Source organism: Capricornis sumatraensis, chromosome 20 (genome assembly GCF_032405125.1).
Source record: "Capricornis sumatraensis isolate serow.1 chromosome 20, serow.2, whole genome shotgun sequence".
Lineage (NCBI taxonomy): Eukaryota > Metazoa > Chordata > Mammalia > Artiodactyla > Bovidae > Capricornis > Capricornis sumatraensis.
This window is the reverse complement of record NC_091088.1, coordinates 61,065,760-61,089,956: the sequence shown is the minus strand read 5'-3', so window position 1 is coordinate 61,089,956 and position 24,197 is coordinate 61,065,760. Positions and strand designations below refer to the sequence as shown.

The following is a 24,197-nucleotide window of genomic DNA, read 5'->3' as shown; positions in this document are numbered from 1 at the left end:
ATGGGGGCAGAGGCTGCCCCAGTCCTGAGACAGAGATTCTTACCTGAGAAAGTTCAGGTGCCAGAGGAGGAGAAGAATGAAGTCCTCATTACTCGTCCATTCTGGTCCAACAAGGCTGAGTACCTCCTGGTCCAGATGGGCTATACCATGAGGCCTTCCAGTCTCTGGAGTTTTTGCTACCTGTGGCTTCACAGTGGAGGTGGTAAGTCTGGGTACCAGGAGCCACGGATCCACAAGGGGCTAATAAGATGGAGGCCTGTCTAGACGTCAAACTCCCAAGGTCTCTGGGGCCTGTAGAGGTTAAAGACTTGGTATCCTGAGCAGAATAGGAGTCAGATGCCTGAATGTGAAGGATCATGAGATGGGTAGAGGTATAGAATATCTGAACAGGAGGATGGTGGGGCTAGAAGCCTGGGTCAAGGGTGGAGGTGAAGACTAGATGTTTGGGTCTTCCAGGAATTAGAGACCAAAGAACTGGATGCCTGGAACTGTAAGGGATATGCAAACAGTTGACCCCTGATGAGATGCCCCTGATGGAGATCACTGACGGGGAACGAGTTTTTCTGTACCCGTGAAGAAGTCCAGATACCAAAAAGCCAGCTGGTTCTGAGAGCTCCTCCTTGAATCCCCTCCACAGGCATTTTTCTCATCATCTACATCTTCTTGCTGTTCTTGATTGGGATTCCTCTCCTCTTCCTGGAGATGGCAGCTGGTCAGAGGATGCGTCAGGGCAGCATTGGTGTGTGGAAGGTCATCAGCCCCTGGATTGGTGGTATAGGGTATACAAGCTTAATGGTGAGGAGCCCTGGGCTGCCCAGGCCTACCCTTTACACCCCTTCCCCATCCTAACCCTCATCTTGGAATGGGTCCCAAGGCTGCACTTCCATGGGTCAGATCCCTTCAGTTCCCCAGTCCTCTGTCAAATCCCCTCCTTTTTCCTGACCCCTCCGTTCCTCCTCAGCCACCTCCTCCCTGGCCCCTAGGTGTGCTTCATCAATGCCTTGTTCTTGAATGTGATCACTGCCTGGATCCTCTTCTACTTGAGTCAGTCCTTCCAGTATCCCGTTCCATGGGAGAAATGTCCCTTACTGGAGAACGCCAGTGGCTTTGGTGAGGAGGAAGTGAAAGATGAGAAGCGGGGAAACAGAGAGGTAGGAGGAAATTTGGAAGAGGAGAAAGGAGCAAGGAGTGATAAAGAAGAGGAAGATTGTGGAAGGAAGAAGAAATGGGGGGAAAGGGGAAAGGAAGAGGGGGAAGTGGGGGCGGATAAAGAAGAGGGGAGGGGTCATCCTGTCTAGCAGACATGTCCAGAGCCAGGTCCCCTCAGATCCTGAATGTGCACGGACGACACCCTCTCTGTACTTCTGGTACCGGATGACTCTGAAGGCCTCAGACAGGATTGAGGATAACGGGCCACCAGTGTTCAGTCTGTGCCTGCCTTTATTCATGTCCGTGTGTCTTCTTGGTGCTTTCATGCTTAATGGCCTCAAGTGGACTGGGAAGGTGAGCCACCCATTTTTTTGATATCTTGACGTTCTCAGATGCTTTGGCCCTCACCTAAATTTGTTACTCTTTGATTTGCTAATTTTTCACTCCCTCTGACTTTTTACTCCCAGTAGCCCCTGACCCCTGCTAGAAGCTGTCTTCTAACTCCTCCTTATTTCTGATTCAGAACTTTTGATCTTTGCTGATTTTTGGTTGACTCCCACTGGTACATGCTTTGTCCCACTCTCAATTCAGGTAATGTGTGTCTTGGTATCAACCAGTGGTCTCATAATGCTCTGTTTTGTCCTGCGGAGTATAATGCTAGAAGGGGCAGTATTTGGCCTTCACCATATGACAGTTATCAAGGTAAGGTGTATCTCCCTCATTCCCCTATCAGGCCTTGGAGGACATTTCCTGCCTATTCTTAGGGCATGCTTTCCCCATTATCTCTCTCTGTGTCCCCTCTCCCCCATTTTAACCCTTTTAAGATTCTCCTCTCCTTCTTTGACATCTTCCCCTAACACTTGTCTTCTCCCTTTTAGATATCAGCTATATACAACGTGAACGTATGGCGCGGAGCAGGGAACCAAGTCTTGTGTTCCTTGGGCCTCGGCTTTGGCTCCATTGTCTCCATAGCCTCGCACATTCAGTCATCCAGCAGCTGTCTCAGTGATGCCGTTATTGTGGCTCTGGCTAACCTGATCTCCATGTTGCTTGTCACACCTTTTATCTTCTCTATCTTGGGCTTCTGGGCCACACAGCTCACGCACCGCTGCAATGAGAAGTAAGCCCAACCTCTTAGCTGAGGATCCCAACTTCAGGGAACTACAAAACACAGAGAGCCTAACCTTAAAGTTGCTACAAAGACCCACATTCACACGTCTCAATCTCAGGTGCACTTGCAAGCCTCTACTTTTCCCTGTAGTGGAAAACAGAGACAGTAGAATCCCTGTCATATATTATCCTTCTCAGAGCCCTTTTCTAGTCCTAGAAATCTTCAAACTCTGAGAATGCCAACTGTTCACCTCAGAGTACCTCCACAGAGATATGAAAGCATTCAAGGTTACTCTAGTCCCAGATCGCATCCAGAACCATAGTCATCTGTAGAACTCTCCACTTCTTGAATGCCTTCATTTTTTACTGTCAGCTCCTAAATTTAGGGATTTCTGTTGGTCTTTCATCAGTTAAGTTCAGTTCAGTCGCTCACTTGTGTCCAACTCTTTGTGACCCCATGGACTGCAGCACGCCAGGCCTCCCTGTCCATCACCAACTCCCGGAGTTTACCCAAACTCGTGTCTATTGAGTCGGTGATGCCATCTAGCCATCTCATCTTCTGTCGTCCCCTTCTCCTACCCCCAATCCTTCCCAGCATCAGGGTCTTTTCCAATGAGTCAGCTCTTCACATGAGGTAGCCAAAGTATTGGAGTTTCAGCTTCAACATCAGTCCTTCCAATGAACACCCAGTCTATCATACTTAAACCGTAAAAGGACTCTCAGAACTAGAGCCTTTATTTTTAAAATTCTTTTTATTTTTTAATTCATCCCCATTTTTAATACTTTAGCCATTAATTTCAAAAACACTCTTGAAACATTTAGAAAGTACTCCTTGTATAACATGAAGATTGGTCAGGTGAATCAGACCATAGACCTTGCCTTCACTGAGTTTTAAGGTTTGGAGGGAGAACGGGAGGGGAATTAGATACTTGATTATATGGTCTTAAACTCATGATAACCAGCAGCAGAAGTCATGGGGAGGACAAAATACAGAGCTATTCATTCCGCCTGAGCTACTCAGAGAATTCTCAGAGGAGGCAAACCTAAGCTGAATTTATCGCTGGTAATCCTAATCCATGCAAATGGCCACTGTTTTCCTTCTAGAAGGTTGGGCATATTCAGACGCACACCTGCAAGAGTTCTCTAATGTATATGTTTAAGAATGGAATTGCTGGGTAGGGTTGGCACACCTATAGACTTAACATACATTGTCCGATTTTCAACATGGTTTATGATACGTGAGAATTAGTGTATTTCACTTTCTGCACAACACTCGATTGAACTTGGTCAGACTTTAAAATTTTGCCAGCCTGGTGGGAGTGTAATGGTATTTTTAATATTTTAAAAAACAGTTTATTGTATATTACATACATATAGAGGGACTTCTTTCATGTCTCAGATGGTAAAGAATCTGCCTACAATGCAGGAGACCCAGGTTTGATCCCTGGGTTAGGAAGACCCCCTGGAGAAAGGAATGGCTCCCCACTCCATTCTTCTTGCCTGGAGAATTCCATGGACAGAGGAGCCTGGTGAGCTACAGTCCATGGGGTAGAAACATGCATAAAACAAAATGTGTAGTACCCATTGTAAGAACTAGAATGACCTTGGAAGCTCTTCATGTATCTCTAATTATATCTTTTTTCTTCCTTCCTAGAGGTACCCATTATCATGACTTTTATGATAATTAGTTCTTTGTTTTCTTTACATTTTCTAATATGTATGCTTATCTAAGCAATATAGTTTAATTTGAACATTTATACAAAGCAGTAGTTTAATGTATCCATTTATGTAGTCTAATTTGTTCATTTACATACACATTTTCTTTGTATTCTTTTGTGTTTTACTTTTTAAATTCAACATGTGCTTGAAAGATTCATCTGTATTGTTGTATCTTCCTCTAGTCTGTGCTTTTTTAATGCTGTATAATATTCCAGTAAATGAACATACCACAGTTTATTTGCCCATTCTACTACTAGCAAATGTTTGTACAATCTTTCTAGTTTTTGGCTATTGAAACAATGTTTCTGTAAACATTATACATTTTCCTAAGTGCACTACATGTGTGCACATTTTTCAAGGGTATAAAAGTGAAATTGTTGGAGTGACCCCAGTCCAGTGCTCTTGCCTGGAAAATCCTGTGGACGGAGGAGCCTGGTAGGCTGCAGTCCATGGGGTCGCTAAGAGTCAGGCACGACTAAGCGACTCCACTTTCGCTTCTCCTGCATTGAGAGAAGGAAATGGCAACCCACTCCAGTGTTCTTGCCTGGAGAATCCAGGGACAGAGGAGCCTAGTGGGCTGCCGTCTATGGGGTCACACAGAGTCGGACACGACTGAAGCGACTTAGCAGCAGCAGCAGCAGCAGTTATCTATTGCTGTGAGACATATCACTCCAAAAGTAAGTGGCTGAAAACAGCAGTGGTTTGTTAATTCCTTCTGATCTGTGGGTTGACTGGAGAGTTCTTCTCCTGGGTGTGGATGGGTTAACTCACATGTCTGCATTCAGCTGGGCCCAGCTGGAGCAGCACTGCTCTGCTGTACATGGTGGTGGCTGGGCTCACTCTGCTTGCACGGTTGGCAGGTCAGCAAAGCCTGTTCTCTTCCAGGAGGCCTCACCTTGTGGCTAGCCTGGGTTTCCTCATATGGCAGCTCACAGAGAATAAAGGTGGAATCAGAAAAATATCTTGAAGACTAACCATGAGAATGCTCTCATTGTCACTGCTGTTACATTTTTTTGGTCAAAGGAATTCACAAAGACACCCCAGATTCCAGGAGTGGAAAAACAGACTTTGTCTCTTGATGGGAAGAGCTGCTAAATACCGTGACCATGTTTCTTCAATCTCCTGCATCTATCTTCTGCTTCACTAGATAATGCAAATTGCTTTCCACAGTGTTGATAGAAAACACACTGTCTCTGTGTCTGTCTCTCACACACACCCATTGCTTAATTCTGATACTAGAATATGGCTTCCCTGATGGCTCAGTGGTAAAGAACCTGCCTGCAGTGCAGGAGACACAGGAGTTGTGGGTTTGATCCCACAACTTTCTGGGTCAGGAAGATCCTCTGGAGGAGGAAATAGCAACCCACTCCAGTATTCTTGCCTGAGAAATCCCACGGACAGAGGAGCTTGGTGGGCTACAGTCCATAGGGTAGCAAAGAGTAGGACATGACTGAGCATGCATGCACGCACACACACTACACTGATTCTATGTTCCAGTGTTTGCTGAAAACTTGTCTTTATCCTGAATTTTATGGTCAAAATGCTGTGGTTCTTTCTCCTCAGTTCAGTGTGGTTATGTTATTCACTTGAAATACAGTTATATTCATTTATTTCTGTTTATATGACATTTTAGCACCCCTAATTTTATTTTATTAAACATTAATATGGATTCCAAAGACAAAATTATGCAAGAAGATACAGAGAAATGTCACTCTCCCAGATAATCATGATAGTGTGATCACTCACCTAGAGCCAGACATCCTGGAGTGTGAAGTCAAGTGGGCCTTAGGAAGCATCACTACGAACAAAGCTAGTGGAGGTGATGGAATTCCAGTTGAGCTGTTTCAAATCCTGAAAGACGATGCTGTGGAAGTCCTGCACTCAATATGCCAGCAAATTTGGAAAACTCAGCAGTGGCCACAGGACGGGAAAAGGTCAGTTTTCATTCCAATCCCAAAGAAAGGCAATGCCAAAGAATGCTCAAACTCCCACACAATTGTACTCCTCTCACATGCTAGTAAAGTAATGCTCAAAATTCTCCAAGCCAGGCTTCAACACTTCATGAATCTTGAACTTCCAGATGTTCAAGTTGGATTTAGAAAAGGCAGAGGAATCAGAGATCAAATTGCCAACGTCCGCTGGATCATGGAAAAAGCAAGAGAGTTCCAGGAAAACATCTATTTCTGTTTTATTGACTATGTCAAAGCCTTTGACTGTGTGGATCACAACAAACTGTGGAAAATTCTGAAAGAGATGGGCATGCCAGACCACCTAACCTGCCTCTTGAGAAACCTGTATGCAGGTCAGGAAGCAACAGTTAGAACTGGACATGGAACAACAGACTGGTTCCAAATAGGAAAAGGAGTACATCAAGGCTGTATATTGTCACCCTGCTTATTTAAGTTTATGCAGAGTACATCATGAGAAATGCTGGGCTGGAGGAAGCACAAGCTGGAATCAAGATTGCCGGGAGAAATATCAATAACCTCAGATATATGCAGATGACACCACCCTTTACAGCAGAAAATGAAGAACTAAAAAGCCTCTTGATGAAAGTGAAAGAGGAGAGTGAAAAAGTTGGCTTAAAGCTCAACATTCAAAAAACTAAGATCATGCCATCCTGTCCCATCATTTCATGGGAAATAGATGGGGAAACAGTGGAAACTGTCAGACTTTATTTTTTTGGGCCCCCAAATCACTGCAGATGGTGATTGCAGCAATGAAATTAGAAGACACTTACTCCTTGGAAGGAAAGTTATGACAAACCTAGACAGCATATTAAAAAGCAGAGACATTACTTTGCCAACAAACGTCTGTCTAGTCAAGGCTATGGTTTTTCCAGTGGTCATGTATGGATGTGAGAGTTGGACTAGAAAGAAAGCTTAGCACCGAAGAATTGATGCTTTTGAACTGTGGTGTTGGAGAAGACTCTTGAGAGTCCCTTGGACTGCAAAGAGATCCAACCAGTCCATCCTAAAGGAGATTATTCCTGGGTGTTCATGGGAGGGACTGATGTTGAAGCTGAAACTCCAATACTTTGGCCACCTGATGCGAAGAGCTGACTCATTGGAAAAGACCCTGATGCTGGGAAAGATTGAGGGCAGGAGGAGAAGGGGACGACAGAGGATGAGATTTTTGGATGGCATCACCGACTCGATGGACATGGGTTTGGGTGGCCTCTGGGAGCTGATGATGGACAGGGAGGCTTGGCATGCTGCAGTTCATGGGGTTGCAAAGAGTCAGACACAACTGAGTGACTGAACTGAACTGACCTGACCATCACTTCAACCCAATTCCCACCCATCCTCTGAAGGAAACTCATTATTTTTTTACTTTATCCTTCTGGTATTTGTAAAAATAAGTAGAAAAATGTATATTTTCTTATTTACTTTCTTATACAGAAGATGGGATACTATATATACTCTTGCTTTTCAGTTTTAAAGAATTTAAAAAGATATCCTAGAAATAACTCCCTTCACATTTGTTCCTTTCTTATTAATTTGCCTTAGGCCTAGTGGTATTGCCTGCCATTCTGTATATCTGCTGTTTTTCTATACTTTATAGAGTTCTCATTGCTGCTAGTAAGAGAGCCCTTATTATAGTTAATAATTGGACACCGTTGGGATTAATATCATTTTCTCTTTGAAAGATTCCATTAAGATAATGAAAGTACATGTTACAAAATTGGAGGAATTTATATGTTCTGTAGACAGTTGATCTTTTGCACAATGCAAGTTTGAATTGCACAGGCCCACTTACTTATACGTGGATTTTTTTCAATAGTCCTACAGTACTACATGATCTGCGATTGGTTGAATCCATGGATACAGAACTGGATACTGAGGAATTGCAGATGTGGAGGTCTGACTATAAGTTAAAAGTGGAATTTCAGCTGTGCAGAGGGATGGCTCTCCCAACATTCCATTTTTAAAAAATAGATAACTTTCAATGAGCTTTTTTTTAAAAAAAATTATTTTATTTTTGGCTGTGATATGTCTTTCTCTAGTTGTGGTGCAGGGGCTTAATTGCCCTGCAGCATGTGGAATCTTCCCAGATCAGGGATCTAACCCATGTCCCCTATATTGGCAGATGGATTCTTAATCACTGGACCACCAGGGAAGTCTCTATCCCCCATTTGTTGAAGGATCAGCTACATGTTATTTGGAGTATGTAAAGAAATCTTTCAACTCAATGAGAAGGCAAACAACCCAAGAAAAATGTGCACTTAACTTTTTACAATCTAATTAGAATTAATATTTTACGACTTCAAGTGGCTCAGAGGTTAAATCATCTGCCCACAATGTGGGAGACCTGGGTTCGATCCCTGGGTTGGGAAGATCCTCTGGAGAAGGAAATGGCAACCCACTCCAGTATTCTTGCCTGGAGAACCCCATGGACGGAGGAGCCTGGTGGGCTACAGTCCACAGGGTCACAAAGAGTCGGACACGACAGCCACTTTCACTTCACTTTCACTTTAAGTGACATGTAAAACTGTATCAACATAATAAGACCCTTTATCTTCCCCACTTTGTTTTATGGTTGTCATATGTACCACATACACTGAAAATCCTATCAAACAATGTTATAAATTTTACTTTCAACTGACATACGTATTCTCAAACTTAAGAGGAGAAAAATATCCTGCTATATTTACCTGGATATCATTTTCGTGCACTTCCTTAGTTTCTGAAGTTTGAATTTTTCCTCCAGTGTTATTTCCATTCCATCTGAAAAACTTTTAGCATTTCTTTAATATTAAAGATATGTTGGCCATGAATTTTTTGAGATTCCTTCATCTAATAATGCCTTTATTTTACACTTATTTCTTGGAGGAATTGTGTGTTGACAATCCTTCTCTTTCAATACCTAAAAAATATACTATTTCTTTCTGGTCTCCATTTCTGATGAGAAACACAGTCACTCAAATTGTTGTTCCCCTGTATACAATGTGTTATTTTTCTTTGGCAGCTTTCAGAGTAAAAACAATTTTTAAAAATTGAAGTAGATATACAGTGTTGCTAGTTTCAGATATACAGCAAACTGAATACACAAATCCATATATTCCAGATTTTTTAATGTTTAGTTTTCATTTGTTTGATTTTGATGTGTCTGAGTATAGGTTTTTCAGGTTTATCAACTCCTGTTTAAGTTTCATTGAGATTCTTGAATCTAAAGTTTTTATGACTTTGACCAAATGCCAAAGTTTCAGGGAACTTTTTCAGCCAGGCCACTGACTATTTCTTCTGTCATCTCCATTCTGATATTTAGCCACTGCCGGGGTCCTGCCCCGGTGGATCCAGGGAATTCGAAGCGGGGACGGCGTTGGCGTGAGGAAAAACTTATTTGTTTATTAATATAAGATTAGATTAAGAAACAATAGTGTAGCAGGAAAATTAAGTAGAGAAAGAGGGCTGAATAACTTGGATTACGTGGAAGACCAATAAAGTTCCAGACAAGGAACTTGCACCATCCACGTTAGGCCACCGGCGCCCGTTTGAATATCGGAGAGTGCCCCGCCTTGGGCTCTCTCTCTTACGGATCTTAGAAGCCAGGACAAATAAGTAGACATGATGAGCCTCCCTGCTCCAGATGGGAATTCAGCCGGAAAAAGAAAAGAACAACATGGGGAAGCCCAGCATTGGTGCAAGACTCCAAAAACTACTTTTCAAAATCAGCTTATATACCCCAAGTTGTACATAAAGAAATAGAGTTATGCAGGGGCAGCAGTCCTGACCCTCATTGAGACAAGGCTTTCTTTTTGCATACCCTCCTGTATACAAAAGGTCTCAGGTGGTTTACATTATCTTCTGGCCAAGAGGCTTGTTAACATTTTTATGGCTCTCTTCCTGGATAATTGTCCAGAAAACTCCTTTTCTGAGAAGTGTTTTTTCTTTACTCTGCAATCCCTCAAAGTACAAAAAAGTTACATTCCTATAGAACAAAAGTGCAGTGGGTTATAACAAAGAAAGTGCTTATCAAAGATCTAGTGTTGCTAATACCAGGTCTACTACCTGTTTTTCTATATACCAACTATACCAAAATATAAAAGGTATGAAAATTTGGCAGCAAGTATTGGCTCAACAAATGAAACCTTTAATCAGTCCTATTCTAATGATTTTGACTCGGAAGCCCAGACATTCCTAGGATGTTTTAAGCTTCTTGTGCCTCCCGCAGTCGGGAGGCCTCAAACAATCACACGCGCAGCTGTACGAGTCCTGCAGGCAGGCTAGAAAGCCATCAGAGGGGTTTTTGGATTGAAACACTCGTATTATGCCCAGGAGATTTATTATCTAAAACCTCTAATTTTTTCCAGAAAAAAGTGGTGGGGGGACAGTCCCCTGTTAATGACAGAAGAGTAGGTAGAAAGCATAACATAGTAAAGCAAGCAGATTCTGGTCTTGGGGGGTGGATGCTCAGGAATTTCCAGGGGGAATCCCTGAAGCCGAACTCGTCCTTGTGTTTTGTCAGGCTTCCTTCCGCATGACCTTGTCACGGGTGGGATTCCTCACGCTGGCTCCCGACAAGCCACTCAAGTGAATTTTCTGTTATTGTATTTTTCAGTTATAAAATTTTCCACTTAGTATTTTTCTTGTATCTTTTGTCTGCTGATAGTTTGTCTTTCTACTTGTTTCAAGAGTGTTTGCTCTGACTTCTCAGAGTATGATTATAATAATTGCCTTAAAGTCTGATAGTTAAAACTTCTGTGTCATTTTGGGGTTGTTATGTGTTGATTATCTTTTTCCTTGTGGCATATTGAGATTTTCCTGATTCTTTATACATTAAGTAATTTTGTGTTGTATGTATTTATTTTAAACATATGAGACTATTCATTTTCTTTGGATAATGTTTTTTGTGTTTTTTTTACAGTTTTATGAGACAACTGCCCTGGTTAGATTTATGTTGTAAGTTTCTTCCCATCTTCTGTGGGCTGTGGACCCAATGTCAGTTCAGTTTTTAATTTCAGTGCTGTTTGGATCCATTTAGTTGTGTGCCACTAATAGTTTGGAAGCTGGGGAGTGATATACCTTATTTTCTAGTTGTCCAAGTCTTTGGAATGCTGTTCAGGGTCAGATATAACCCTGTGCTACCAAGAATTTTGTATAACACTTTATGGGATCACCTTCTTCAGCTCCTTCTTACCTGAAGTCTCCCCAACACTTTCCAGTTCTTAAGCCCCACTACCTGACTTTCTGCCTGGAAAACTAGAGCTTTAGTTTCCCTGTTCTGCGACTCATTTCATCAACTCCATCTGCCTCCAGGGCTACACATTGAGACAATAGAAAAAATATTTAAAGTAACAGGGATTTTCCTCCATTATCCGTGTACTTGGAACCACAGTTTATTTGGTCAGAGGATGGATTTCCATCTCAGATGTATAGGTACTTGCCCAGCCACCTCTGTCGCTGCAGGATTGTCTGACATGTTTGATAAAACAGAAAAGAGCAAGAAAAATCAGGGGATTTCTCTTGTTCTCTCTGAAATTTGAGGCCTCTTTTCCTTGGGCCAGAAATATTGGACTTTTTCTCTTGGAATTCTTTTCGTCCATACTCGATAGACAGTTCTTGGTTTCAGGCTACTTTTGAGTCCAGGTCAGGAGATGCTATCGGGAAAAATAATTGTAAATTCACTGCTAATACAGTGGTACTTTGAATTTGGCTTTCCTTCTCCGAGCTGCCTGTTGCTACTGTTTACTTTTCAGAGTCCTTTCATGTACAGGACTTTCAATTGCATCAAATAAAAGTAGGGTAGAATGTACATCTGAACTCTGTTATTTCTGATGAGAAGGCATTCAAAAAATATTCATCCTACTTGGAATTGGCTAAGCTTTGTAACTTTGTAAATGTGTATTTTTCACCAACTTTGAGAACTCAACCGTCATTCTCTCTTTAAATATTTTTTTTGCCTCATTCCCTCCTCTCCTTTTCGAACTCTAAATTACGTGTATGTATATTAAACTCTCTGTTACCGTCCTGTAAGCCCCCAAGGCTCTGTTCACTATGTTCTAAAATATGATTTCCTCTGTTCCTCAGATTGTATAATACTATTGATCTATATTTAAGTTCACCAACTTACCTCTGATTCAGTCCATCCTAGTACTTACTTATCTTATAACTGGAAGTTTGTACTTTTTGACTATCTTCATCCAGTTCCTCCACCCCCCTGCCCTGATGCATCTGGTAACCACACGTCTGATCTCTTTTTCTATGAGTTTCTTTGTTTTTGACGTATAATTGACCTACAACACTGTGTTCTTTCTTGGCACATAACACAGTAATTCACTATTTCTCTACATTTCAAAATGTAAGTCTAGATGTCATCTGTCACCATACAAAGATATTACATAAATATTGGCAGTATTCTCCACATGGTACAGTTTATACCTATGACTCATTTATTTTGTAACTCACCAATTTCTCTCCTCCCTTAACACCTCCCTTCTAGCAACCATCTGTTTATTCTCTGTAACTATGATTGTGTCTATGACTCTGTTTCTGTTAGGTATGTGCATTCATTTGTTTTTTAGATTCCATGTATGAGTGATCTCATACAACATGTGACTTTCTCTATATGATTTATTTCACTTAGCATAATATCCTCTAGATCCATTTGTATTGTTGCAAATGGCAAGATTTCCTTCTTTTTTGTGACTGAGTAAATATTTCATTTTATATATATATATATATATATATATATATATATATATATATATATGTAGTTGGGTTGTTCAGTCACTCAGTTGTGTCCGACTCTTTGCGACCCTGTGGACTATAGACTGCCAGGCTTTTCTGTCCATGGGATTATCCCTGCTAGAATACTGGAGTAGGTTGCCATTTCCTCCTGCAGGGGATCTTCCAGACCCAGGCACTGAACCTGTGTCTCTTACATCTCCTGCGTTGGCAGGCAGGTTTTTTTTTTTAACCACTAGCACCACCTGGGAAGCTTGGTGTGTGTGTACATATATATATATATATATATATATATCTTCTTTATCATCAATTAAAATTTTTTTTAATTTTATATTGGAGCATACTTGATTAACAATGTTGTGTTAGTTTCGAGTGTACAGCAAAGTGATTCAGTTTTACCTATTATCCATTCATCTGTTATGGACATTTAGGTTGAGTTCATATCTTGGCTGTTGTAAGTAATAATGAACATGGGGTGCATATTTCTTTTCAAATTAGTGTTTTCATTTTCTTGGGTAAATACCCAGGAGTAGAATTGCTGGATCATATGGTAGTTCTGTTTTAATTTATTGAGGAATTTCAACGCTCTTTTCCAGAGTGGCTGTAGCAGTTTACATTCCACCAACAATGTATAACGGTTCCCTTTTCTCCACTTCCTCAGCACACTTTTTATTGTTGTTTTTTGATAATAGCTGTTCTGACAGGTATTGGGTGGTATCTTGCTGTAGTCTTGATTTGCATTTCTCTAATAATTAGTGATCTTGAGCATCTTTTCATGAGCCTGTTGTCCATCTGTATGTCTTCTCTGGAAAAATGTCTACTCAGTCCTCTGCCCATTTTCTAATTGGATTGTTTTTAAGTTGAGTTATATGTGCTCTCTGTATATTTTGGATTTTAGCCCCCTGCTGGTGTATCATTTGCAAATATCTTTTCCCATACAATAGGTGGCCTTTTTTTGTTTTATTAATAGTTTCCTTCACTGTGCATAAGCTTTTTAGTTTAATTTGGTCCCATTTGTTTATTTTTGCTTTTGTTTCTGTTACCTGAGAAAATATATTGTTAAGACTGATGTCAAAAAGTATACTAAGTTTTCTTCTAGCGATTTCAGGTCTTATGTTTAAGTCTTTAATCCATTTTTAGTTTATTTTTGTATGTGGTGTGAAAAAGTCGTTCAGTTTGATTCTTTTGCTTATAACTACCCAGTTTTCCCAATACCATTTATTGAAGAGGTTGTCTTTTCCCCATTGCATATTCTTGCCTCTTTTGTCACTGGTTTTGGATTGTGATGTCTTAATTTTCATTTATCTCCTGGTATTTTTAAATTTCCTCTTTGATTTTTTTCAGTGACCCATCGGTTGTTTAGTAGCATATTGTGTAGCCTTCATGTGTCTGTGTTTTTTTGTTTTTTTGTTTTTTTTTGCAGTTTTTTCCTTGTAGTTGATTTTTAGACACATTGTGTTTGGTCATAAAAGATTCCAGTATGATGTCTGTCCTCTGGTGGGTGGGGTTGAATCCTGGGCCCTCTAGTGGTTAGGACTGGGTCTCCATCAAGCTACCTGGTTGGCCTGAGGCATCCCAGGACTGGTGCCAACTGACTGGTGGGTAAATCTGGGTCCTTGGGACTTGGGACTAATAAGCTAGAGGTACATTTCCTAGACAGCACTTGCCAGCTGCACTGTCCTCATGGTAGAATGAGTTCCCCGAAATGGCTACTGCCAGTGTCTTTGTCCTCAGGATGAGTCCCAGTTGTGTTCTTCCTCTCTGGGAGGCTCTCCAAGATCAGCAGGTGAGTCTCACTCAAGCTTTTTTCAAATTACTGCTTCTGCCCTGAGTCCTGGAGTGTATGAGATTTTGTGTGCACCCTTTAACAGTAGAATCTCTATCTCTCATAGCCCTGACTCTCCTGAAAATAAGCCCCACTGACCTTCAAAGCCAAAGATTCTGGGGGCTCATCTTCCCAGCGCAGAACCTAGGGGATGGAGAGCCCCATGAGGGGCTTGTACCCCTTGCTCCCCGGGGAGAACCTCTACAATTGTATTATCCTCGCACTTGTGAGTCACCTGCCCTGGGGCCTTGCTTATGCCTTGTCTCTGCTCCTCCTGCCCATCTTGTTGTATTTCCTTCTTTATATCTTTAGTTGTAGAAGATTTTTTTCTACTAATCTTCTTGTTGTTCATATCAATAATTGCCTTGTAAATAATTTTAGTTTTGGTGTGCCTGTGGAAGGAGGTGAGCTCAGGGTCTTTCTACTCCACCCTCTTGGCCACTTCCCCCATGTAAGTTTTAGAAATAGTTTGTCAATTTTTTCTTTTTTTACAAAAAGAGTTATGCTCTGCTGTTGAGAATGCACTGAATCTATGGATCATTTTGGGAAGAGTGAATAATTAACAAAATTTTGTCTTCTTATTTAAGAACATGATATATCCCTATATGTTCTTTAATTTCTTTCAGTAGTATTCTGTAAATTTCAATATATGGCATGTCTTATAATACTTTGTAAAGTTTTTCTGTAATTTGTGTTTTATGTTCTATTGTAAATAATATTCTGAAATTTTAATCATTTAATTGTTCACTGCTTAGTATATTGGAATATAACTAATTTGTGGGTATTGGCCTTGATTAATTCACTTATTTTTGTGGCTTTGGGTTTTTCTACATACACAATCACATATCTGCATATGAAGACTTTTACTTCTTTCTTTCTAATCTTTAACAAAATTATTTTACTTGCTTTATTTCACTGACTAGACTCTCCAGTAGAAGATAGAAAAAGTGAGAATGGATATTCCCGCATTTTGCCATTTTCAGGGGAAAGCAGTGAATCACTAGTATGTACCATATTATTTGCAGGATTTCCTCCCCAGATGTCTTTAATTAGGTTAAGCAAGTTCCCTTATATTCCTTATTTTGTGCAATTTTTTACATAAATGAATGCTGGAATTTTGTTATACAGTTACTCTATAACTACTGAGTTGATTGTTTATTTCTTCTATATTTTTAGTGTGATCCATTATATTGGTTGATTTTTGAATGTTTAAACATTCTTGCATTCCTGAAATAAACTCCGCTTGATCATGGTGTATTATGTTTTTATCTGTTGCCGGATTAAGTCTGTTGACTTTTGTTAAGGATGTTGAATCTAGGTTGATGAGCGATAGCAGTATTTTGTTTTCTTCTGGTGTCCTTGCATGGTTTTATTATCAAGGTAATACTGGCTTCAGAAAACAACCTGGGTTCCTCCTCCTTCTCTGGTTTCCAAAAGAATCTTTGTAATATTATTATTTCTGACTCAAATTATTTGACAGAATATGCCAGTGAGCCATCTGGGCCTAGAGTTTTCTTCGTGGGAAGGTTCTTAATTATACTTCAATTTATCTAGTATATTGTGGGGCTCTTTTTGTTTCATCAGGTGTTATTTTTTTAAAACTAATTTAAAAATTTTATTTATTTTTATTTTTGGCTGTGACAGGCTTTTGTTGCTGTATGGGCTTTTCTCTAGTTGTGGCACGCGGGGGCTGCTCCCTATTTGTAGTGAGTGGGCTTCTCATTTTGGTGGCTCCTCTTGTTGTGGACCACAGGCTCTGGAGCACAAGCTCAGGAGTGGCGGCACACGGGCTTAGTTGTTCTGTGGCATGTGGGATTGTCCCACATCAGAGCTTGAAACTGTCCCCAGCATTGGCAGGTGGATTCCTATCTACTGTACCACCAGGGAAATCTCCCCTGGTTCTTTTTTCTGTCTTCCATTTCTCTACTTGTTAGGTTCATATTTTTAAAAAATACTTTAACATTGTTTTTTTTTTTAATAGATATTTTAATATCCCTGACTGTTAAGTCCTTCATCTGTCATTTATTGCTCTATTTTATGACTGTTTTATTTACTGGTTTTTATACTGATCAAGGTCACATTTTTCTCTTTTGTCATTTGTTTACTAATTTTTGACTGGAGGTTGGACTTTGTGAATTCTATATTTTTGCGTGTCTGACTTTTTGTTGTCTTCCTTGAATGAGTATTGATTGAGCTTTGTTCTAGCAAGTAATGATACTTGTGATTCAGTTTGATACTTTTGAGGCTTGATTTTAAGCTTCAGTAGGGTGGGTCTAGAGCCCTCTTTTCTCCAGGAGTCCTTCAGTCCCATTTGGAAGGCATGGCCCTCCTGGACTCTCTGCTGAATACTCCATTCAGATTGGATGTTTTCCAGTTATTCTTTCTACAGGAGATCAGCCCTGGGTCTTCTTTGGAAAGAATGATGCTAAAGCTGAAACTCCAGTACTTTGGCCACCTCATGCGAAGAGTTGACTCTTTGGAAAAGACTCTGATGCTGGGAGGGATTGGGAGCAGGAGGAAAGGGGGACAACAGAGGATGAGATGTCTGGATGGCATCACCGACTCGATGGACATGAGTTTCAGTGAACTCCGGGAGATGGTGATGGACAGGGAGGCCTGGCATGCTGCAATTCATGGGGTCGCAAAGAGTCGGACACGACTGAGTGACTGAACTGAACTGAACTGAACTGAGTTGTTCTTTATATATAGCCTTGTGGATTTTCATCTTGTATGTGTGACTCTTAAAATTCAGCACACACTCAACAGACTGGATGCAAATTTTTGGAACTCTTTTTCTTCATAACTACATTTCCTCCAGAATTCTTTCTTGGAACTTCAACTTCTTTGGCCTCCCTGAACTCCTTCTTTGTCTCCCCAACTCAGTGAGACTGCCATGGTTTACTTGTGATCTTTTCTGCTCTGCAGATTAGAATGTGCTTTCAGGCAGAAAACAAGGATAATTACATGGTGCACCTCATTTGTTTTCCTTCTCTCAGGGATCATGGAGAAGGCAATGGTACCCCACTCCAGTACTCTTGCCTGGAAAACCCCATGGATGGAGGAGCCTGGTAGGCTGCAGTCCATTGGGTCGCAAAGAGTCGGGACACGACTGAGTGACTTCACTTTCGCTTTTCACTTTCATGTATTGGAGAAGGAAATGGCAACCCACTCCAATGTTCTTGCCTGGAGAATCCCAGGGACGGGGGAGCCTGGTGGGCTGCTGTCTCTGGGGTCGCACAGAGTCGGACATGACTGAAGCAACTTACCAGCAGCAGCAGCAGCAGGGATCACAGTTCTGTACTGCCTGTTCAGTTCAGTTCAGTCGCTCAGTTGTGTCCGACTCTTTGCGACCCCATGAATCGCAGCACGCCAGGCCTCCCTGTCCATCACCATCTCCCGGAGTTCACTGAAACTCACGTCCATCGAGTCTGTGATGCCATCCAGACATCTCATCCTCTGTCATCCCCTTTTCCTCCTGCCCCCAATCCCTCCCAGCATCAGAGTCTTTTCCAAAGAGTCAACTCTTCGCATGAGGTGGCCAAAGTACTGGAGTTTCAGCTTCAGCATCATTCCCTCCAAAGAAATCCCAGGGTTGATCTCCTTCAGAATGGACTGCTTGGATCTCCTTGCAGTCCAAGGGACTCTCAAGAGTCTTCTCCAACCCCACAGTTCAAAAGCATCAATTCTTCAGTGCTCAGCCTTCTTCACAGTCCAACTCTCACATCCATACATGACCACTGGAAAAACCATAGCCTTGACTAGATGGACCTTTGTTGGCAAAGTAATGTCTCTGCTTTTGAATATACTATCTAGGTTGGTCATAACTTTCCTTCCAAGGAATAAGCGTCTTTTAATTTCATGGCTTAATTGTATTATAATTTTTTGTAATTCTAATATTTGTAGTAACTTTGGGGATATTTTTATTGTATTATTTCTCATGATGTCTTGTTTTTATGTGTGGTTCTCTCCATGTCTTATTTATTTGACTGTTATTTGTAAGAACTCTTTAAGGCCTAAGAAGAGAGTATATTCATCTAGATAGGACTTTTGCTTTTACTTGATACATAGGGACATTAGAAAGACTCTAACTTTAGCTTTTGTGACAACCAGGCTTAAATATTTGGGCTCCAAGTTTAAGCTAGGGTTGGCTGTGGTTATGACATTCAGGAACCTTAAAAATTTGCCCTTGTTTTGTCCTTTTCTGAAGCAGCCTTCCTTGTGTTCCCTGTGGTGTGGAACAGTTGGGTGCAAGCTTCTGGTTCATTTTTTATTATTGAAGGTGCAACCCTTTGAAATGCCAGATTTAGGGGAAGACCTTCTGTTCTTATCCTTACTTTGGGCATGCTCTGGTGCTTTTACATCAAACTGCCTGGAAACTCCAGGTATAGTTTGATGTATGTGACGTACCCTTCAAGGCAAAACTGCTTTGCAAGTCTTCTTCCCCCACTGCTTTTGTTTGTACTCTGATTTTTGTCCAATACTGTAATTCCTTATTATCTTATCAATATTTTTATTTTTCAAGATTTAACAATATCTTTGAGTCTTTTAAATTATTTCCAGTGAGAAGTTTGGTCCAAATATTTAACTTGCCTATTACCAGAAGAGCATATAGTATTTTATTTTCTAAAATGTGATTAGAAATGCCGCTTTGTTGTTGCTGTTCAGGCACTAAGTCATGTCTGACTCTTTGCGACTTCATGGACTACAGCATGCCAGGCTTGCCTGTCCTGCACCATCTTTCAGAGTTTGCTCAAACTCATGTCTATTGAGTCAATGATGCCATCCAACCATCTCATCCTCTGTCCTACCCTTCTCCTCTTGCCTTCATCTTTCCCAGTATCAGGGTCTTTTCCAGTAAGTCGGCTCTTCATATCAGGTGGCCCAAGTATTGAAGCTTCAGCTTCAGCATCAGTCCTTCCCGTGAATATTCAGGGTTGATTTCCTTTAGGATTGACTGGTTGGATCTCTGCCACTTGCATTTTGCTATTATCAGCAAACCTTCCATTGAAGTTACTATAGAGCAATGAGCTGAAGTTTTAAGGATTTATAGGAATTAGCCCAAGTGAAGAATGATGGTGGGAGTGGGGTTGGTCTTGAGCATGAGAGAGCATGGCATGCCCTGGAACTGTAAGAAGTTAAGTGTGAGCAGAGTAGATCTGCAGAAGGTCATGGGGTAAGATAAAAGTTAGAGAGCGGGATCCAGATCAAAAAGTGCAAGAAGTTTCTCACAGCATAGTACAACTTCATGGGACTGTTATGCATATGGTACACTTAAGTAAATGCTCCCTGACATTCAGTTATACAAAGCTTAGAAGGTTGACTTTCACCTGCTAGTCTAAGAAAGAGGTAGGGCGTGAATAAGAGGTAGGGAGTGAATAAGAGATCCCATCATTAGAGCAGGGACTCAGAGTTTCCAAGAACTCTATAAGACTCAAGAAGACTATAGGAAAGGCTTCTCCTGCCCCATCCCCTCAGGGTCATAAATTATCCAGGCTCATAAAAATTCATGACTTTGAAGGTGGGTGGCTTCTAGATTTAATCCCAGGCTCTACCTTACCCTGGAGAAGGCTCTACCTTACCCTGGAGAAGGAAATGGCAACCCACTCCAGTGTTCTTGCCTGGAGAACCCCAGGGACGGGGGAGCCTGGTGGGCTGCCGTCTATGGGGTCGCACAGAGTCGGACACGACTGAAGTGACTTAGCAGCAGCAGCTACCTTACCCAGATCAGTAACATGATGTCCTTTCTTATCTGGAAGGTAAGGGAAAAGCAGATCATTTTCTAAGGAGCAAAATAATTCTATGTAATTCAACTCCTTATCCTCAGGAATACTGAAACACTTTTGAAGCTGGTAAACATGGGGATACTGCCTCCTGAGGCCCAGCCACCTCAAAATCTGATTGGTAACCCAACCTCTATCTTCACCTCCTGGTTCAACAGCCTCTCCAACCCCATCAAGAAGGAGGTCCTCAGCCATGTGGCTGAGTGCAACTTAGAGGAGCAGTTTTTGAAGGTCAGTAAAAATAGGTGAATGAGTCCTAGAGTTCCTTCAAAACCTTTTGTAAAACAGAAATTTCAGCTTTTATTGGCACCAGAAAAAAAAATCCCAGAAGCACCAGGATAAGCTGCAACCTTGGTAATGCAAAGAACTACAGTTTGCAGAATGCCCTTCTATGAGTAATACTAGGTGGACTGGTTTTCCATGTCAGAGGGTCAGCTTGGAAATCTGGTTTTCTCAGTGATGCAGGGGTTTTAAGAATATTTTCAGGAAAGATAGAATATATCTCTGTACTTTTTGTTAAATTCAAGGACACTTTAACTCCTCTCCTTTCTCCCCTTCACAGATTAAGGGGAGCACAAACTTTGCTTTCCTGGCCTTCATTGAAGCCATGTCTTTTATTCCTGGGTCTGTCTTCTGGTCCTTCCTGTTCTTCGTAATGTTGCTGAACCTGGAGATGTCCACCATGATAGGGATCGTGGATAGCATCATTACGTCTCTCCAGGACATCTTTATTTCTGTCCAGAAATATACAAAGCTGTTTACAGGTACTCTGACCTACATGTGTATACCCATCAATGACCCTGACTTCATTCAGATTGTTATACGGCCCTAGTCTATCACCTCTGCTTAGCCCTTGTTACCCAGCCAAACCTCTGACCTTGATCTAAATCCAATGTTCCCTCCAGTGGTTGTCTTAATGCACATGTTCCTGTGTGGCCTCTTCTTCATTCGACCATCAGGCAGCTACTACATCAGACTGCTATCTGACTACTGGACAATCCTCCCTATAATCATCGTCATCATATTTGAAAACTTGGCTGTGAAATGGTCCAGAGAGGCCAACAGGTGATAGCTTGGGTCTATAGGGAAGGTTGATCCCTTTCTTGTTGCCTCTATTTTCACTTGACAAGAGTGACATAGGGACCCTTAACTTCAGGGAACTCCAGGGCCCTCTGAAAAACCTTTTTATTCATTCATTCATTTAACATATTTCTGGGATGCTTAATATGTTCTGGGAACTGTTTTAGTAATCAAGGACAGAGCATTGAGTAAAACAAGCATTGAGTAAAACTCCCTGTCCCCAGGGAGTTTACATTCTAGTGGTAGAGATTCATAATAATAACCAAATGAACAAATACAAATGGCAAAAGGTGATAACTGACAGAAAAGTCAAAAAGTGAGGTAACATGATCGAGAGTGGGAGTATGTGCTATCAGTAACTTTGATAGGATCACAGGGAAGGCCTCTCTGGTAAGGTGACATTTGAGCAGACTCCTGAATGAAATGAGAGGAGGAACCATGAAAGGATTTTGAGAGAGCATTCCACGCAGAGAAAACAGTAAGTACCAAAGCAAGAGGAAGCATCATTCCTGAAGTTTTTGAGCAACAAGGAAATCAGAGATTAGAATGTTATGAGCTGATGCCAAAGAGGTAATGGGAGATGATGTAGGCCTTTGTAGCTAAGGCAGGACTTAGTTTTTTATGTAGAATGAGAGAGGAGGCATGGAAGGGTTTTGAGAAGGGGATTGACATTATCAGGTTTGTTTTTTCAAAAAGATACCTATGATTGATTGTTGTATGATGAATAGACTCTGAGGAATCAAGGGTGAAGCAAGGAGAGCAGTTAGGAGCTATTGTAATGTTCCAAATGGGAGTTAATGAATGGCTTGGGCTAAGGTGGGAGAGGTGTAGGTTGGGAGATGTGGTCTAATTCTGCAAGGAAAAGCTACTAAGGAAGAGGGAACAGGATAATCAGGAACATTAAGCATAACTGGAAGAAAGAGTGGGAAAATCCAAATAGAATACAAGGAATACAAACAACTCCCAGGCCCCATTTTTAAACAGGCAGATGGGTAGTCATCCACATGGTATAATTTAAGGGTAGAAGTTTCAGGTGGCAGCGTTTTCAGCTGACAGTGGTTCTTGGAGTCAGTTTACTCACTCATTCACTCATTCACATGTATCTTGAGTCTTTCTTTGTGTCAAGAAAGTCTTGTGGTAGTGGGGTACAAATGAATGGAATAAGCTCCTCTCAAAGAGTGCAGAGTCCAAGGAGAAAGACAATCCCAGTACAAGAAGGAAAGCCTATAGTAGAGGTAGCCTGGGACATTTAGGGGCATCTGGAGAGTCGGGGAAAGCATCCTAGGTACAGGATGGTTGAGCTTAGTCTGGACAGATGAATATGCAGACAAAGAGGGAGAGAGAAGGGCACTCTAGACCAAAGGACTCCATTTGTGTATTCATTGAGATTGAGAACACGCAGTAAAGGACGATGAATATATTGGCTGGAAGAAGCTAAGAAAAGCTTGCGACCCCATAGACTGCAGCCTACCAGGCTCCTCTGTCCATGGCATTTTCCAGGCAATAGTACTGGAGTGGATTGCCATTTCCTTCTCCAGGGAAGAAAAGCTGAAGGAGGGTCAAATGTTACTCTTAGAGTCTGTGTTGTTCACTATGGATGAATACCCAGCAACTAGAAGAATCCCTGGTATGTCATAGACACTCTCATATTCACAGAATGAATGAAAGGGACTTGGCCTTTATCCTGAGGGCATTGATATCCATGAAATGTTTTTGAGCAGTAGAGGAATATTTGAAATTTTTTCTTGAGTAGGGATAGAAGATTGACTGAGAAGAAGATAGAGGATGAGGCTTGAGCTGAGGCAGGGGCTAAGGTCTGGCTGATCTTGTCCTCCAAGACTGGGTAAGGCCCAACTGGGCCTTCTACAGTCTTGTGGCCCTTCCTCCCAGTTTCTTTGCAGACACGGCTAACCTCTGGGGCCATTCTATGTACTCCATCATTTGTTGGCTGTGGTCCTGTCTAATTCCAGTTGTGCTGCTAACCCTGTCTGCGACCACTGTATTTCAACTATCTCTGAAGAATGTCACGTATCTGGCCTGGGACTCAAGCACTGTAAGTTGCCCTCCTCAGACCCCTGACCTTCATAGGGAGTGGGGGGCTAGATTTTTCAATCCACTCTTGGTCTAAAGACTATCATCTCATTCTCCAATTCCCTGAAAACTCTTAGTCCTCTGTCCTGGTTCTCCTCTGACCCTCCCTTTCCCCAGTCCTTCCTCTTCTGGGAACTTCTACGTTCTGAACCCCTTTCCCATCTCTCCACAGTCAAAAGAAATGGTTCGACAATACCCATCATGGGGGCTGTTCATATTGTTCAGCTTTTTACTCATTGTCATCCTTCCCATCCCTATATACTTTGTATATTGCTTCACTCATGGGATTCCCTTCAACTCCACCAGCTGGGACAAGCCTATGATATCCTCCAAGTCCTTACCCCTAAGTTTCCAACTGACACCCATTAAAGAGGTTGAAAATGAAGAAATCCTCCAAGGTGATAGTGAAATTGCTGATCAACCTGTGGTGTGACTTCCTAACTATTTATTTGGCCTGATATCATATATCCCTCAAAACAGCTTTTAATAGGCAAGTCAGTATCAAATTGCAACTGTTAATGTCTCTAGACCCAGAGCTGCTTTTATTCCCAAGGATAGGGACATTTTTGGGTGGGGTGGGGGAGCTCATGGAGCCTGGCTTTGCAGTTCGTCTCCTAGACCACATCTTCCCTGGTTACTACTTTCACTGTGTTTTCCCCATCCCTTCCTCAGTATATACACTTATCATTTTATATGCCATTGGTGATGCCTACAGAACCTGCTTCTCAACGGGTCTACCCAGTGTCTGGAATGAAT

General features: G+C 41.5%; 1 protein-coding gene across 1 annotated transcript; it reads left to right on the top strand.

The window, feature by feature from the left end:
* Positions 1–23,874, top strand: SLC6A16 (solute carrier family 6 member 16). The gene is made up of 11 exons (XM_068993109.1): positions 1–202; positions 638–795; positions 984–1,110; positions 1,328–1,503; positions 1,741–1,851; positions 2,028–2,269; positions 20,315–20,501; positions 20,833–21,034; positions 21,176–21,335; positions 23,241–23,403; positions 23,614–23,874. The coding sequence occupies exons 1-11, from the start codon at positions 1–3 to the stop codon at positions 23,872–23,874; spliced, it is 1,989 nt and encodes a 662-aa protein (XP_068849210.1).
* Positions 23,875–24,197: the final 323 nt, after the last annotated feature.